The sequence below is a fragment of the Carica papaya genome, chromosome 1, assembly GCF_054855325.1.
Source record: "Carica papaya isolate Zhongbai chromosome 1, ASM5485532v1, whole genome shotgun sequence".
Lineage (NCBI taxonomy): Eukaryota > Viridiplantae > Streptophyta > Magnoliopsida > Brassicales > Caricaceae > Carica > Carica papaya.
Window position 1 is genome coordinate 8,418,516 of NC_142309.1, and position 17,374 is coordinate 8,435,889.

At 35.6% G+C, this 17,374-nt stretch overlaps 1 protein-coding gene across 2 annotated transcripts; it reads left to right on the forward strand.

Moving 5' to 3' along the window:
* The first annotated feature begins 1,145 nt into the window (after positions 1 to 1,145).
* Positions 1,146 to 16,827, forward strand: LOC110820199 (thyroid adenoma-associated-like protein). Of its 2 annotated transcripts, XM_088218033.1 has the most exons (5): positions 2,004 to 2,144; positions 2,275 to 4,660; positions 7,994 to 8,265; positions 13,084 to 13,677; positions 14,236 to 16,827. In XM_088218033.1, the coding sequence occupies exons 2-5, from the start codon at positions 2,489 to 2,491 to the stop codon at positions 16,664 to 16,666; spliced, it is 5,469 nt and encodes a 1,822-aa protein (XP_088074159.1). In that variant the 5' UTR covers positions 2,004 to 2,144; positions 2,275 to 2,488; the 3' UTR covers positions 16,667 to 16,827. The 2 variants fall into 2 exon arrangements, with proteins under 2 accessions (XP_088074154.1, XP_088074159.1); XM_088218028.1 differs by having other exon boundaries at positions 1,146 to 4,660.
* Positions 16,828 to 17,374: the final 547 nt, after the last annotated feature.

Genomic DNA, 17,374 nt, shown 5'->3' on the forward strand with positions numbered 1-17,374 from the left:
GAATGAGTTGTAGCTTATGACTTCAAATGAAAGTTGAATCTCAATTAAACCATTATCTGATATGTAGTTGTGGTGGCATTGTATTTTAAAATTTTTATCTCAAATATATTATATATATATATATATATATTTAAAAAGATAGTGATATTTATGAGTTTCATACATACTCATACATACACCATCGGGCAAATTTTTGATTTGAACAAAATTTAAAAATTTATACCTAATTAAATGCAAAATTTATATCAACATTTGAATAAACAATTTTCTTCTAAAAAACTTAAATCAATAATTAAAACAGTCCAAAAAAATTATGATTAAAACTTATTATTTTTAAATAAAATTTGTACAATATGTCAATGATATATTTTAAATTTTAATAGATTTCAATTAGAACCATTCGTGTTGACGAATTAATCGGTACTTATTTTAAATAAAAGTTAATTTATCATTAAAAAATTTTTACATGATCACATTAACTTTACATAGTAAAATTTTAAACAAAATTTAAAATTAGTTAAACTAACTTCTGTTTAAAAAAAAGTACCAACTAAATAAGATAGATAACAAAATATTTTTATTGATGAACGAACAATTCATAAATTATTAATTTAGAATTACAAATATTTTTTATGTTTTAAAATATTAATATATTATTTTTAATTATTTTATCAAAATTTTAATTTATAAAGATCATTGGATAACTGTATATAAAACTTTAAAATTAAATAAAAATAGATTAACTAAATTCATTTTTCTCTTATTTTTAATAATTATCAATTTTTATGAGTTTATAACTCCTACCAAGCATAAGTTAAACTAAAAGAAATTATGATAGAATTAACGTAAAATGATAAAATTTTTAAAAAATATATTTTACCATAAAGTAATAACATGTATTTAAAAATATATTATATATTTTAGTACATGAATTTCATTTCAATGTTGTTTTCGAATAGAGTTCAATTGGATACTACGCTAAGCTTCTAATAATTCTTAGTTTTTTTTCTCAAATAAATTATGTGATTGTAATATGTTTATAAAAATTAATTAGAAAGTGAAGAGGTAAATTACTTTAATTTTTCAAATAGTTAAGAAATATATATCTAATTAAATAATACTTGGGCTTCTTTCTGTATTTTTACGTAGCCCAAGATCTCTTCTTCTTCTCCATTTTCTTGTTTAACCTAACGGAGTCGCTTCACGAATCACGGTTCGCCTGTAAGAGCTGAAGCCATCATCTTCGACTTTCCCTCTCTAATTAGAAAAGCCTTTTCAAGACGGTCAAACCTTTTTCAATTTACCGAGCATGTCTGGGAAATGGCGGGCTTTACAGCACCGTCACCGCTACACTTACAGCGCCGTTATTTTCCCTCCCGCCTTCATCGATTCCTTACACGAATCATCATTGTCTGAATCGTCTCCAAAGTTTTACGCTGACTTGCAAGAGTTAATCTCTCTTAACTCCATTTACGCTCTAGTTAATCACGTGAAGAATCTCGCTGCTTCTTTCGGCGAATTACTGTCAACCACCAGCGAAGAAGTAGGACTAGAGACATGCTTAGCCTCAAAAGCATCGTGGTTTTACTTAGAGCTTCTTTTTTTGGAGAATTCGTTGCCTCTGCATAGAACTCTCGTGTCAGCTTTAGCAAAAACCCGCAAGTTTCACTCAGTGATTGGTGAGTGTTTTCGGGTACTCTGCGATCAGTATGGCCGTTTTCGCGAGAAAGGGAAGAGGTTCTGCGTCTCACGCGTTGCGTTATCCGTGATGGGTATGCCTAAACTAGGATACCTGGTTGATATAATTAAAGATTGTGCGATTTTGGTAGCTTGGGATATTGTTTTTGGATTGACTGCTGTAGTTTCGGAAACCGACGAGTTGGCGAGACCTTCTCCTATTGTCATGGAGCAATGCCAAGAAGCTTTGTCTTGCTTGTATTACTTGCTTCAGAGGTTTCCCCAGAAATTCAAGGAATTGGGTGGCGAAGAAGCAAGTCTTATGGAGATGGTTGTGGGGATTTTGGTTAGTATATTAAAATCGTCTGCTTTTTCGCGGGATTGTTGGATTGCAGCTGGCGTGGCCTTTTGCGCTACTCTACAAGTTTGTCTCAGTGTTCAAGAGCTTGGCTTGGTAATCCTTGAAGGTATATTTTATCAAACTACTTGCAGCTCTCGCACTAATAGTGAATGTAATTTTGGAGATGCTATAAGCAAAGTTCCTTATAAATGGGGTAATGTTTGTACTGAAATACTAAAATTTTCGGTGTTGAGCAGACTTTGTTTGATTAGAGGCATTCTTACTGCTGTTTCAAGGACAGTACTCAATACCCCTTTTTCCATAGAAGATGATAGTCGTATTGCTTGTGATTCTGGTGGAAATGGTGTTAATTCTATTAAGACTATATTGTACGATGGGATTCTGCCTGAAATATGCCACTTCTGTGAGAATCCCACGGATAGTCATTTTAACTTCCATGCATTAACCGTGATGCAAATTTGTCTGCAACAGATAAAAACCTCAATTTTGGCTAATCTTACAAATCCATTAGGAGACTATGATCCGTTTCCAGGGGAAATAAGGAACCGGATATTGAGAATCATATGGAATAACTTGGAAGATCCTTTAAGTCAAACGGTCAAACAAGTTCATCTTATTTTTGATATTTTATTAGATATTCGGTACAGTCTTCCTCAGGCAGAAGTTGGAAATGAACTAAAATTGTTCCTTCAGAAAATTGCTTCAGATCTCCTCCGCTTGGGTCCACGTTGTAAGGGGAGATATGTTCCTTTAGCTTCCCTGACAAAGAGGTTGGGGGCGAGAACTATGTTGGATATGAAAAATCCTGCCTTGCTTTTTGAAACGGTAAAGGCGTACGTTGATGATGATGTATGCTGTGCAGCTACATCATTCTTGAAGTGTTTCCTTGAGTGCTTGCGTGATGAGTGTTGGAGCAGTGATGGTATTGAGAAGGGGTATTCTCTATACAGGGAGTGTTGTCTGCCCCCCTTTTTGTATGGACTTGCTTCTGGGGTGTCAAAACTCCGTTCAAATTTGAACACTTATGCACTGCCAGTTTTGCTAGAAGTGGATGTGGATAGCATCTTTCCTTTACTTTCTTTTATCTCAATTGAGCTAAGTGGGGAGGAGAACAAACTGTCATGCTCCGAGCTTTATTGTATGAGGATGGAACTGAAAATTGAACAAAAAGTGGCCATTTTAGTCTCTTTATTGAAGGTATCTCGTTCTCTTGCATTGCTTGAAGGTGATATTGAGTTTCATGATGATTCTCAGACACGTAACCTGAGTGGTGGGCTGGGAAGAGGAAGCTTTGATCTTTATGCCCTTGTCTGCATAAAGGGGATAAAGCTTAAGGTTCTTGTTGAGTGGCTAGTCTTGGCTTTGACCCATGTTGACGAGTCACTCCGTGTGGATGCTGCAGAATCTCTTTTCTTAAATCCTAAAACGTCTACTCTGCCTTCCCATTTAGAACTTACTTTGTTGAAAGAAACCGTGCCACTGAACATGAGGTCTTCTTCAACAGGGTTTCAGATGAAGTGGACCAGCATGTTCAGAAAATTCTTCTCTCGGGTTCGTACAGCTTTAGAGAGGCAATACAAGCAGGGGAGCTGGCATCCTCTTCTGTTACATAATGGTAAGGAGGAAGCTGCAGTTAACAGAGCAGAGGATTTATTTAAGTTTATCAGGTGGTTGAGTTGTTTTCTGTTTTTCTCATGCTATCCTTCTGCTCCTTATAAGAGAAAAATAATGGCAATGGAGCTTATCTTGCTGATGATTAATGTTTGGTCTATCATACCTTCTCAAGAAAAGAATGGTTCTCTTTCCTCTGAAAACCATCTCTATCCATATAACAGTGGAATAACATCTCCTGATTCAACTTTGTTGTTAGTTGGGTCAATAATTGATAGTTGGGACAGATTGAGGGAGAGTTCTTTTCGCATACTGCTGCATTTCCCAACCCCACTTCCTGGCATTTCAAGTGAGCTTATGGTCTTGAAAGTTATTACTTGGGCCAAGCAGTTAGTTTGCAGTCCTCGTGTCAGAGAGAGTGATGCAGGGGCTCTAACATTGCGACTGATATTTAGGAAGTATGTATTAGAGCTTGGGTGGATAGTCAGAGCTTCAGTTAATGTTGTTTGTTTCCAAACAAATTGTGTAGTAGTACATGAGGATTACCAGATGTGTGAATCTAGGCCTCCTGTGATAGAATATATAAAATCACTTATTGATTGGTTGGATATTGTTGTGAAGGGTGGTGAGAAGGATCTCTCGGAAGCATGTAAAAACAGTTTTGTTCATGGTGTGTTACTTACGCTAAGATATACCTTTGAGGAATTAGATTGGAATTCTGATGCAGTGTTGTTCAGTATATCTGAGATGAGACATGCATTGGAGAAACTCTTGGAGCTGGTGAGGCGCGTAACTTCATTGGCACTTTGGGTGGTTTCTGCAGATGCTTGGTATCTGCCTGAGTACATGGACGAGATGGTTGATGAGGATAATTTTTTGTTGGATGTTACAGATGAGGCTGATTCACTTTTAAATTCCTCAGAACATGAAGATAAAAACTCATTACCTTTGCAGGTTGTAAGACGATCAGACCAAATTGTTATGGTTGGTTGTTGGCTGGCTATGAAGGAGGTAAAACACTTGTTTATATCCTACTTGCAGTCTTTTCTGTTTTTGGGAATGTGATTAGTGTTGTTGACTGTCATTCTTGGTTTCATGTGCATAAATGATTAATTTTCATTCCCACTGTATAAAACAAGGGAAAAAATTAGGAGCAAAACTGATAATTCTTAGCTGAGAGGAGGGTTCAAATGTTATATATGAAGATAAGAAAGTCACTATTATATCTACAAAAGGAATCAATATAACAATTTCTGTGCCCTTGAGTTTTTGATATGGGTTGTCTAAGGCTACAATCTTGAAGTAAGCAGGCTGCTTTTTTCCCTTATTTCCTCCCTTTGTGGCCATGTAGAATTAGGGTTTGGGGCTTGTTGGAAAGAGACCAACTATCTCCTAGAGTTAGGTTCTTTTAAAACTTTTTATTCCTAGAAAATATGTAGCTGCACTTTGCTGATGAAATAGCTTAAATATATATCGAGAAGACCGTGGTAACTAGTTCTCTGATTTAAAGGATCTTGCTGGCCCAATGAAAGCCAAATTAAACTTTCTGTTTTGCCTTATTCCAATTTTTAGCCAGGGATTTGTAAGTAACTTCGAAATCAGAAACCTAGGCCAAAAACGATAAAGTTTAATGCCACTGGGATCAAAGAACTGCCTGCAACACTATTTTTGGAGAGTCAAGGATGCAGGGTTTTGAGACTCTCGTCTCATTCATACAGCCTAGCAAGATTCATGGAAATTGTAGCTAGAGAGGAAGTGAAAGGATATTTGAGGACCGTTACTTGTCATTTCAAGAGTTCTGGGAGAGGGTAATGTTCTTCGACTTCTTTATGAACCAAAGCTCACGGGAACTATTCTAACCTAGTGATCCCTCTGGTTTATTGGAATTGTGAGTTGATTTTCCCTCCTCAATCGGCTTTAATTTCATTTTTTACTGTAACTGATTTTTTTTTGTCAGAAATAGTAAATGATGCATTCTTATTCATAATTCTGTGGAAGATGACTTATTTGCTGCATATATATTCCTTTTTCTCCTTTTCTTTATGGTATTTCTTTTTCTATTAAAAAAAACTCTACCTCTACTGTAATATAGTCTTGAACTTACAAAAATATGTAATTCCTGCTCCCAAGCAAGAGAGCTAGCATGAGCAGTTTGTTGGTCGAACTTCTGTTTAATATTCTTTCACTGAGCTATGCTGTTGTTTCTTGGAAGACTTGCCACTCTTTTTCTTGTGTATTGCGGGCCTGAAATGCATGCTCTATTGTTGCTTAATCGTGTCCATGATAGTTTTGGGCAATTAGCCTTAAGCTGGACATCTCCTTCAAGGTGCAACTAGAGAAGCCCAACTTTCTCATCTTTGGATGTCTATTGATTTCAGAATGAGATTGAGTTGTCCAAGGGGCTTTGTGCTCTCATCAAAACGAGGAACATTGAATTTAGAATATTTAAGAACGTACCTTCATGTAGCTTAGCGAATAGGATTTAGAAAGATAAAAAAATTAAAAGAAGAAAAAGATAAATCCAGTCTACAATCGCGATGATCGCAACAACTGCATTTACTATTTTGTCACAAGGTTGTTAAGCATTCAATTTAGTGTGAGAAAATCAATAGTTTCTATTTATTAGTGGCCCATGAAATAATGATGAATCATCCATTCATTTATCAGGGTGTTTTAACCTAATATCACTACAATTCCTAAATATAAAAAGTAACAAAGTAAGACTTCTAACTAAGGTAGATTCTTAAACCAATAATACACCTATATTAGATAACTTATAAATAAGCTAAATACCCTTCATGTATAGTAACAAACGGTAAGTAAATAACATTTTATAATTTTAAGATATATCAATTTTAGACTTTTTTATTTCAAAAAAAAAAAATCAATTTTAGGGTTTTTCTGTTTGCATCATTCTCCTCCTCTTAGTAAAAACTCGACCTCGAGTTTTGAAACGTCGAAGTAGAAGAGAGGTTAAAACTTGGAAATGTCTTCTAAAGGATGTTTGTGAAACTTGGGAGTGCCTTAGGAAAACCAAAATGCTTATAAAACTATGGGTTCCAATAGGTTAGTTAATCAATCAGGCAACAAAAAATTCGAAAAGGAAGAATAACCGAAGTTTGTTTATCACCCATTGGAGCCAATTTTATTTATTTATTTTTGTGTAGTCTCTTCAAGTTGAGCCTCTTTCTTCTTCATTGAATGCAATTGACTAGGATATCGTCTTTTTCTATTTGGGAGTTGTCAAATTGAGTGACATCATTGTTTACTACAATATTGAGGTGACTCAGTTTGTTCAAAGGAAATCAGAACATCTTCTACAATGTCCTTGTTTACCCCATCTACTGTATTGCTTGATTAGCTAGATGGTCAATTCAATCTGCAAAGCTGTTGTCAACAAGAAGTGATAAATCTTGGCATATTGTGGTCATTACATCATTATAATCATGCTGGGGAATGCATTACAATTTTGATTCTTGCATCAAGGATTGTTTAAGTTTAGTGGCACAACTTTCAAGAACTCTTCCTATTAACCAATGGGCAAACGGTGAAACTCTTTCTTCATATGTTTAGACATTTTCCACTGGTGGAGAGGGCAATTCTAAAAAGATGTAATCACTTTCTTGTAAGGGAGTGATCATAAGTGCTCTCATGTATGTGGGAACATCCTTTTGTTGAGGTATATGGACTTCATGACTTGAACATTTTACGACGAATCCTTCACACTTAGGATCAGAACTTTCTAGGTACAGTCTAAGTCTTGCAATCGTTTCAATAATTAAGATATTTTTGACATGTTTTTGCCTCATCTTGTCCGCTGATATGTTAAATGTAGAAATAATTAACTAAAAATCTTATTCATCCGTTCATCATCATAAGGAATCTAGTGTTATTATTGTAGTTAGCTCATAGATGCAACACTCAACTTCAAGTTTCACATCAATGTTTGAATGCTTGAGAAGTTGATTAACAGTGGATGCATCAAGTTGGAGGGTTCTTGATATATATTTGGGAGACAATATTTAGCTTGATCCAAGAGGCAAAGAATAGGAAATTAGGAGTACTAATTCTAATACAAATAGGAAATATTAAAACAAATAGGAAGAATACTAAAAAGAAAAAAATCCTACAGTTACCAAAACTATAATAGACTCCTAAATAACATAATAGTTTTACATTTAAAAAAATAACAATTTCTAATTTATTCAGGCATAGGCTTCATTACCGGTCCATGTGTTTCTCTCTTGTGTTTTTATTTTACAATATTGACCATAGTAGTTTCTGTTAATTTAGTTGACTCTATGAACTACATCATGTCAACAGTGAAACCTTCTTGATTTTCAGGTAAGTCTTCTGTTAGCAACAATTGTAAGAAAAATCCCTTTGCAAAATAACGGTACTTCAGGTTTATTAGAGTCCAAGGGATCCTTATGTGACAGTATTGATGTCTCAATGACTGGAGTATCCAATGCCATGCTTGACCTAAAACAACTTGAAAAAATTGGAGACCATTTTTTGGAAGTCCTCTTGAAAATGAAGCATAATGGAGCTATTGATAAGACAAGAGCTGGCTTTACGGCCCTTTGCAATCGTCTACTTTGTTCTAATGATCCAAAGTAAGTTTCTATACAGTTGGTGAAGTTGGTGGATTCCAATATGTATTTCTTTTCATGGCATGCATGGAATTTCAGTTTACAGCAATGATGAGAGAATCATAGTATTTTTTTTTCCAAACCTAAGAAAACCAAGAATCTAGTTAGCACGTAGAAATAGTTTATAGAGAGATTTTGGTTTGGCTTATGAATGTGTTTGTTTTACCATTGTTTGGTTGTAAACCACAAAAAATAAAACTGATCTTATAAGCTATGTTAAAAAGTTAATTTTGTTTTCTATTTTTGGACCAAAATACTCTTATTATAAATTATCAAAATTTTATTTATGTATCCCATTCGTGGACTCTTTAACTCGTTATCTATATTAAGTTTACAAGTAAAATGAAGATATAAAGCTAAACACATTTTCACTTAACCTTTTAAGAGTTTATAAGCTTCATGAATCATGAGCTTATAAGTTTTATTCGCTTACAAGGTTTTATTAACTTATAGGTAAACAATGAATAAGCTAAACCAAAGGATTCCATATTCTTCATTTGATAAATCTAAATATATTAATGTATATTTTTATTCATGAAAATATGTAGTAAGTATTGTGTTTTGTTTATAATTGTGCAAGAATGAATTGATGTGTATTTCAGTAAACTTTAATGCGCTATATATACAATTGAACAACAATAACAAAATGATACAATATTAATTACAAAAATTACAAAAATCCATGTTAAATTACCAATATACTCTTTACCCTAATGGAATCCTGATGTACACTTCTTAATACTCCTCCTCAAGCTGAAAAATAGATATTATTCATTTTCAGATTGACAACAACAGTTTGAAATATAGGATTACTTAATCTTTTAGTCAAATCATCAGCAAGTTGTGATGTGGTTAACATGTATGGGTACATATCATCCCACTATCCAGCTTTTCTTTAATAAAGTATTTGTCTAGTTCAATGTACTTAATTCTTTCATATTTTACCAAACTGTAAGTGGTATAAATTGTTGACTTATTGTCACAGGAGAGTATCACAAGTCCATCCTATTGAATCTTCAAGTCTTCTAAAATTATATTCAACTATAGAAGTTCATACACCCATTGGGTCGTAGTACTAAACTCTGATTCTGCACTAGATCGGAATAGTACATTCTGCTTCTGACTTATCAAAGTCATTAAATTCCTTCCGAGAAAGGTACAATACCTAGAAGTGGATCTCCTGTCAACTAGTAACCCTTGATAGTTCAAATAAATATTTTCTTCAAGAAGTAACTCATTGTTTCTTTTGGCCATAATTCTCTTCCGCAGAGTACCCATCAAACAATAGAGTACTCTGTTAACTATTTGCAAGTGCACTTATTTGGAGTTGTTCATGGACTGGCTCACCACATTAATTGTATATGTAATATTTGACTTGATATGTAACAAGTATATCAATTTTTCGATTATTCTTTGATACATTTTTCTGTTCTATATCTGTGTTTTCTTTTGTTAGTCCTAATATATGATTGAGATTGATGGGTGGTGCTAGCAAGCTTGCATGCTAGTTTGCCAGTTATCTTAAAAGATTTGTGACATTTTTTTGTTGGGAGATAAATTATCTCGGACTTTGAGTAGGCTACTTCTATCCTGAGGAATATTTTGACTTCCTAAATTCTTTAATCTCAAACTCTGGCCTCTCTAACCAGACGTCGCTTGAGAGTTATTTTTTCACATTCATTGTTTATTGTAACAATTATGTCATTTATGTACATCAGAGAGGCTGTTACTCCCCCTGACCCTAAGTACTTAATAAATAAGGTGTGATCTCCCTGACTCTGTTACACCCCATGGATAGATTGCCTTTACTAATCTTTCAGACCATGTTCAAGGAGAATTGTTTAAGCCCATATAATGACTTTTTCAAATTGTATAGTCTGTTTGTTCTTACTCCCAAATTAACGAGGGAATTTCCATGTAATTTTCTTCTTCTAATTTCCTATGCAAGGAGATATTCTTCAAATTGAGTTGCTGCAATTGCTAATCGAAGTTTGTAGCTAATACAATAGGATATATATCGTATTCATCTTTGAAATGGATGCAAATGTATCTTGGTAGTCAATTATGTAGGTCTAGGTATACCTTTTGGTCTACAATCTTGCCTTCTATTTTTCAGTTGTTCCATTGGGCTTGTATTTGACAGTGAATACCCATTTGCAATCTACCAGTGTTTTCTCCTTTGGCCCACTACTTCCCATGTCTGATTCTTCCCAAGTGCATGTATTTCAACATTTATAGTATTTTCAATTCCTTATTGGTTAAAGTTTCAAATAATGTTTTGTGAATAGATACTATTTTCAGGCTCATAAGATTTGTAAGGTGGGGAGTATTTTTGAAGCTATCTAATATTCGAGATAAGATAGAGGAGATGTTTAGTGCAATCTTTCGTACTCTTTCTAAGTGCAATAAGTATGTTAATATTAGAAGAAATAGAGTTCTTTTTATTTCAAAAGAAAAAAGAAGAAATAGAGTTCTTAGAGTTTACCTCATTTTCAGCGCTCGACTCAAATTCTTGAACATGCGTTGAATTGGATTTTTGGTTCTTCCTTCTCGGATATACGTAGGATAATAGCGAGTTATGTTTGGACTGAGGTTCAAACTCATTTTTTGGAGGTATAGGGTTAGGCTCAATTTGTAGGCACTGGGTTTCTATTGGGATAGTTGTAGAGTGCATAGTCTGTAAAGGTAGGGGAAGATAAAAGAAGGGTTGATTCTTCTTATATCCTTTTTGAGATAAAGTGTATCAAAGAAGGATGATGTCTTAATAAACGTGACATCAACCGATACAAAAAAGTTTTTGGTTGTGGGATGGTAACATTTATATCCTTTCTGAGCAGACGGATATCCCACTAAAACACATTGAATAGATCTAGGGTCAAGTTTCCCTCTTTGTGACTAATTTATGTCAACACAGGCAGCACACTCGAAAACCTAGATAACAAGGTTGCTGGAAATTCTTGCCTCAAGGAAAAAGGGGGCAAAAACTTCTATAGGATTGTGAAAGCCTAATACCTGAGATGGTGACCGGTTTATAAGGTTGGTAGCAATTAATACAGTTTCCCCTTAGTATTGTGTTGGAACATAGTTTTGAAATGAAGAAGCTCACTAGTGGCAAGTAAGTGGCTCTTTTTCCATTCTATTACTCCATTTTGTTGTGGAGTATAAATGCAGAAAAACTCATGAACATTTCATTTCTTTGGAAAGGAGGATAATTATGGTTAAAATAATCTTAGACATTATTGGTTCTGAAGCATTTAACTTTTATCTTGGATTGTATATGGATCATAGTGTAAAACTGGGAAATAATATGATTGAATTCATCTTTAGACTTTAATAGAAGAAACCAAGTCATCTGAGTACAATCATCAATAAAAGAGACAAACTATTGGAACCTAAAAATATTAAGAATACTTGAAGGACCCCAAATATCAATATGTATCAAAATAAAAAGAAAATTATTTCTTTTATTGCTAAGAGAAAAAATTATATGTCGTTGCTTTGCTAGTTCACATACATAGCAACGTAATTTTTTGTTATTAGAATAAAAAATAAAGAAGGAACATAACCTTGAGAATAGAGAAGGAAAATTGTTCTAGTCTTCTTTGATGGCGCCATTGTTTGTCTGGTGTACTTGTGGAGAGGGTGGTACATGGTATCTCCTGTGTATCCAAGAAGTATAAATTTGGGCCGCATCCTTGACCCTAGAATAGGTCTTTCCGATTGCATTCACCCCTCTTTTCCAGTAGGTAGGAACATCACCATTTAATGTATCTCTGACTACATGAGATTTCACAAGAAGGTCATAATCATTGAGTTTTCTTCATTTTAAGCATCAAAGGTTGGAACTCCTGGTTTTGATCTGGAATTAAGAAGGTGGCCGTGTTTTCCTCTCTCTTGAGAATGTTATGGATCAATGGTGACCAAGTTAAATAATCTTTTCCAGTAAAGTGATAAGTCGCTTGGATTGACAGATATTCTCCATAGTTTGTGATGGATTTCTCATATTGAAATTTGTTCTAGTAATTTAAAATGTAACCTCTGACATATTTTAAGAATTTTAGAGCAATTAAGGCCAAATAAAGGAGTCCAAGAAAGGATTTTACCAGCTGGACAGGAAGTTGCTCGGCTGATGGGAGCACACAGAGGAGCGAAGCGACTGGTCTGTGTAGCTGGTGCTGCTGGTCCGTGTCTGGTGGAGCAACAACGTCTGGAGCAGTCAAGCAGCAGGGGCAGCGCATGACTGAGTAGTAGTAAGAGGGACGCAGGAGGGGCTGCAGCTTGCGGCTGTAGGAGAGGAAGCTGCAGGTTGCGGCGAGGTTGTTGGTGCTGCTGGTGATGAAGGCCGGTCTTGGCTGCTGGTGACTGGTGGCTGGCCGCTAAACTATGGTGGCCGGCTATGAAGGCTGACCCCCCTCCCAGCTCCTCCTCTAGGGTTTTTCTTATTTCACAATGAAGACCGAATAGGGTTTATATAAGAGTTTGAGATTTTTTTAATTTAAAGTCCTGATGCCATGTGGAAGAATAAATTGTTTTGTATTTCATTGAATAGTAGGGTTCTATATATACAGTTGAATAGTAACAAAAGGAAATAGTGTTTATTATGAAGATTACAAAGATTAGGTAATATACCCTTTATTCTAACATAATCCTGCTATACACTTCTTAACACTAAATTGGGTAGCTGTTTTCTATTCCTCAATATATTGCATATTAAAATGGGGAGCATTATTTGTAAAGTTATATAGCCATTAATACATTTATCGGATGGCATTGATTTTGCAGACTCTGTAAGTTGACAGAATCCTGGATGGACCAGCTTATGGAACGAACAGTAGCCAAAGAACAAACAGTGGATGATTTGTTAAGAAGGAGTGCAGGTATTCCTGCTGCTTTCATTGCTTTATTTCTCTCGGAGCCAGAAGGTGCACCAAAGAGGCTTCTCCCACAGGCACTTAGGTGGCTGATTGATGTTGCTAAAAAATCTCTAGTGGATGTAAAAGTAGATGGTTCTAGCACTGAGCTATGTGGATCATCATCAATAATGTCAAACCAAGAAACTGATGCTGCTCTTTCATCTGATATAAATACTTGTGGGAACACTTCCAAGTTCCGAGACGAAGGTGTAATCCCGACAGTACATGCATTCAATGCCCTTAGAGCTGCTTTCAATGACACCAACCTGGCAACTGATACTTCAGGATTTTCTGCTGAAGCTTTGATTGTTGCAATTCGCGCATTCTCCTCTCCATACTGGGAGGTGCGAAACAGTGCTTGTCTGGCATACACTGCCTTGGTACGCCGCATGATTGGATTTCTTAATGTTCAGAAACGAGAATCAGCAAGGCGTGCAATAACTGGGATTGAATTTTTTCACAGGTATCTTTTTGGCTAATAGCCTATTTTGTGTCTTTTACTAAGTTTGTTGGTGGGCGGTGGATCTGTGTTGACATTTTGAATTTCCTTAGGTTTTGAAGATTAAGCATCTTTTAAGTAATTTTAAAAGTGAGCGACATAATTGTTAAAATACATGAATACTAATTTTTACTGGGGAAAAAGATGGGAAAAATGGATAAATCACTCTTAGAACTGTATATATTACTTTAGAAGATGTCTTATATTGATTTCGTTTATTAGCGTTGATCCTTCACTGTTTATTATGATAATGTTCTTGATAAATTCGTCTCGATTATTCAGTCATTACATCATCATTTCTATTGTACTGTGTAGCATCATCTTATATTTGTTGATAGTAGGAATGCTTCTATAGATTGGGAAAAAGAAACAAATCTTGGAGTCACCATCTTCCTTCAAGCTTTTTATGATTATATTTTCCTTTATTGTCATGGAAAGTTGTCTTATCCTGTTTTCTTGCTAGTTTTTTATTGGGTGCCATGTTTCTCACTGAGTAACTTGTTCTAATATCTTTGCATGAAGGTATCCGATATTGCATCCTTTTATATTCAATGAACTAAAGGTGGCGACTGAGTTGCTTGGCAATACAACTAGACCATCAGAATCTAACCTTGTTAATGTTGTGCACCCGAGCTTGTGTCCTGTGCTGATTCTTTTATCAAGGCTCAAGCCCTCGGCAATTGCAAGTGAGACTTGGGACGACCTAGATCCTTTCCTGTTCATGCCATTCATTAAAAGATGCTCAACCCAGAGCAATTTAAGAGTTCGTGTTCTCGCCTCTCGAGCTTTGATAGGTCTTGTTTCTAATGAGAAACTGCCAATTGTCCTACTAAATATTGCCTCAGAATTGCCTTTAGAAAACCAAAAGACAACTGCTTCTCCCATATTATTGGAACCAAGAAATGGAACTTATCATACTTCCTTCAATTTACTTCATGGAATCTTATTGCAGCTAGGCTCTCTCCTGGATGCAAATTGTAGAAACCTGTCTGATTTCTCAAAGAAGGATCATATTCTCAGTGACTTGTTCAATGTACTTGTGACGTGTTCTTGGATTGCTAGCCCCAAAAGGTGCCCTTGTCCAGTCCTTAATGCATCTTTCTTGCGAGTTTTGGATTATATGCTTAGTATTGCACGGAGATGTATCATTAACAAGAATTTCTATGCCATCCGTAACCTAATCTTGGAGTTATCAACAGAATGCTTGGATGTGGAAGCTTCTTCTGGGCTGTCATATTATGATCCAACAATAGTTGAACTTCGTGAACAAGCAGTTTTATCCTTTTTCAGTTGTGTATTGGACACATCTGAGGAAGTGGTTGAAGAGCTTACTCAGTTACCACAGAGATGTCCTCTGCCTGATCGAAAGTTGGTCAAAGATCCTGACACAGACAATCCTTATAGTGGACTCCAAGAACAGTTGGTGCATACTTTGTTTGATTCATCATACGAAGTCCGACTTGCTACATTAAAATGGCTGCTTAAATTCCTGAAGTTAACAGATACCTTCAGTGGGACCCAAGATCTGTCGAATGAAGTAATTCTTATTCTCAACTGGACAAAGATGGATCTGCAGGAAACATTGATTAAGCTCTTAGAATTAGAGAAGAATCATAGATGTCAATATTACATTCTAAGGATTCTTTTCACTTGGAACTCGCTGAAGTACCAGAAATCAAGTGGGAAACAATGCATTGTGGCTACTGATGTTGGTGGATTGGATTTTGATTCTGTCTTTCAGCTATGGGATAGATTGACATCCTTGTACAAGCTCACAAGACATGCTAAGACTCAAGAGACACTTATCTGTTGTCTGGCAATATGTGTGAAGCAATTTGCAGGTTTTTGCACTGGCTTTATTCTTACTGATTATGCGATAAAAAACAGTGAAAGGATTTCTGGACAATCCAAAACATTGACCTGCTTATACGAACACATTTCATTTTTTGTTAACCTTATTAATCATCACAGTTCGTCATCTGAACCAGTAAGCATGCGTAAGGCAGCTGCTGAATCTATGGTAGCATCTGGTCTACTGGAGCAAGCCGAGCTTATTGGTTCTTCTGTTTTCAACCACAGAATCCCCTCAGGACATTCAGGTTCTTATTTTGGTGAGCAAGAGTATATTAATATGTATGCTTACCAAATTATGGGGACATGGCTCACATGCATTAAATTGCTAGAGGATGAAGATGATGGGATTAGACAAAGACTTGCCATGGACATCCAAAGGTGTTTTTATTCCAAAAACTCTGGAAATAGTGCTGATGCCCAAGGAGTTCCTAGCCAAGTGGAAAAAGTTATTGAATCCAGTTTTGACCATCTCTCTTCTGTCTTTGGTCATTGGATCGAATACTTTGATTATCTTTCTCAGTGGGTACTAAATACAGCAAATTATGCAGTACCTGGTGGGGATCTTGTGAGACGGGTTTTTGACAAGGAAATTGATAATCACCACGAAGAGAAGCTTATGATCTGTCAAATTTGTTGCTCCCATCTGGAGAAGCTTCCTATTTCAAAGTCTTGGGATGTAGATGTTTTGTGCAAGGATGGTGTCAGGAACTATTTACGGAAGTGGAGGATGAAATTTTCTCGGCAGTTGATGTCATTTGCGAAGGACACCCTTGGGAGACAAGGAGTTGACTGGATAGGCGGTTTGGGCAACCACAAGGATGCATTTTTACCCCTGTACGGTAACTTGCTTGGATTTTATACCCTCTCAAACTGCATTTTCGATTTGGAAGCTGAGGGAGATGTGCGTCTACTAAGTGATGTTGAGGAACTTGGTAGAACCATTGATCCTTTTATGAAGAACCATTTAATTTCCAACCTGTTTCTTTTAGTTGTTAGGTTACATGAGAAAAGGGTTGGTTCGACTACATACGAGCTTATCCATGAATTCAGAGATAGGTTGATTTGGGATGATTTTGAGCCATATTTTCTTCTTAGATGAGATCAAGCTTTTGTCATACCTATTCCTATTTGAGTCTGATTGACTCAAGGGGCTTTGTTGTATCTTCCAGACGAGAAAAATGTTTTGCTCCAGAGTTGATGAATTCTTACGACCTGGCTGTACACTATTCTTCTATAGCAATTATTTCAACTTCTTGGTAAGTTTTTGTCTTATAATATGCACATTTGTTCCATCAAATCATTTAGGTATGATACTTGTCACTATACCATTAATGTGATAAAATTTTGCAGCATGGAATATTCAATGGAAATCTGACTTATAATAGGCAAAAAATAAGGGTAGATCTCTTGATTTATACAAAATCAAGTGGGAATTCTCTGACCTCATTTATGAAGATGGTGGGTCCTTAAACCATTATAATTCAAAGTTTAAAACTTTATGGTAGGAATTATATACATGCAATTATTGCCTCATAACTTTTTGCTTGGCTTGAACAACTACTTTGGTAAATTGAGATCTCACGTGCTATCATGCAACCAATACCTTCTCTTAGTAAAATTTTCTCTTTGGCCTTGCCACTGACCCTCCATGAAAAGGAATGGTAATTCACCTTCTGGTTTGGAGGGAGCAACCTTTGCTACATGATTTAATCATTCAGGAGTTGAAAGAAATTGCAAAAACAAGGCCCAACCAACAAGCAATTGAACACGCAAGAAATGTAATCATTGCAGTAAAATTAGACATCTC

Bases quoted from the DNA above. Each gene is read 5' to 3' on its own strand.
- LOC110820199 (XM_088218028.1), top strand. From the start codon at position 1,310: ATGTCTGGGAAATGGCGGGCTTTACAGCACCGTCACCGCTACACTTAC. The intron at 4,661-7,993 runs GTAAAACACTTG...CTTGATTTTCAG, and splicing joins GTTGGCTGGCTATGAAGGAG to GTAAGTCTTCTGTTAGCAAC. The intron at 8,266-13,083 runs GTAAGTTTCTAT...TTGATTTTGCAG, and splicing joins CTTTGTTCTAATGATCCAAA to ACTCTGTAAGTTGACAGAAT.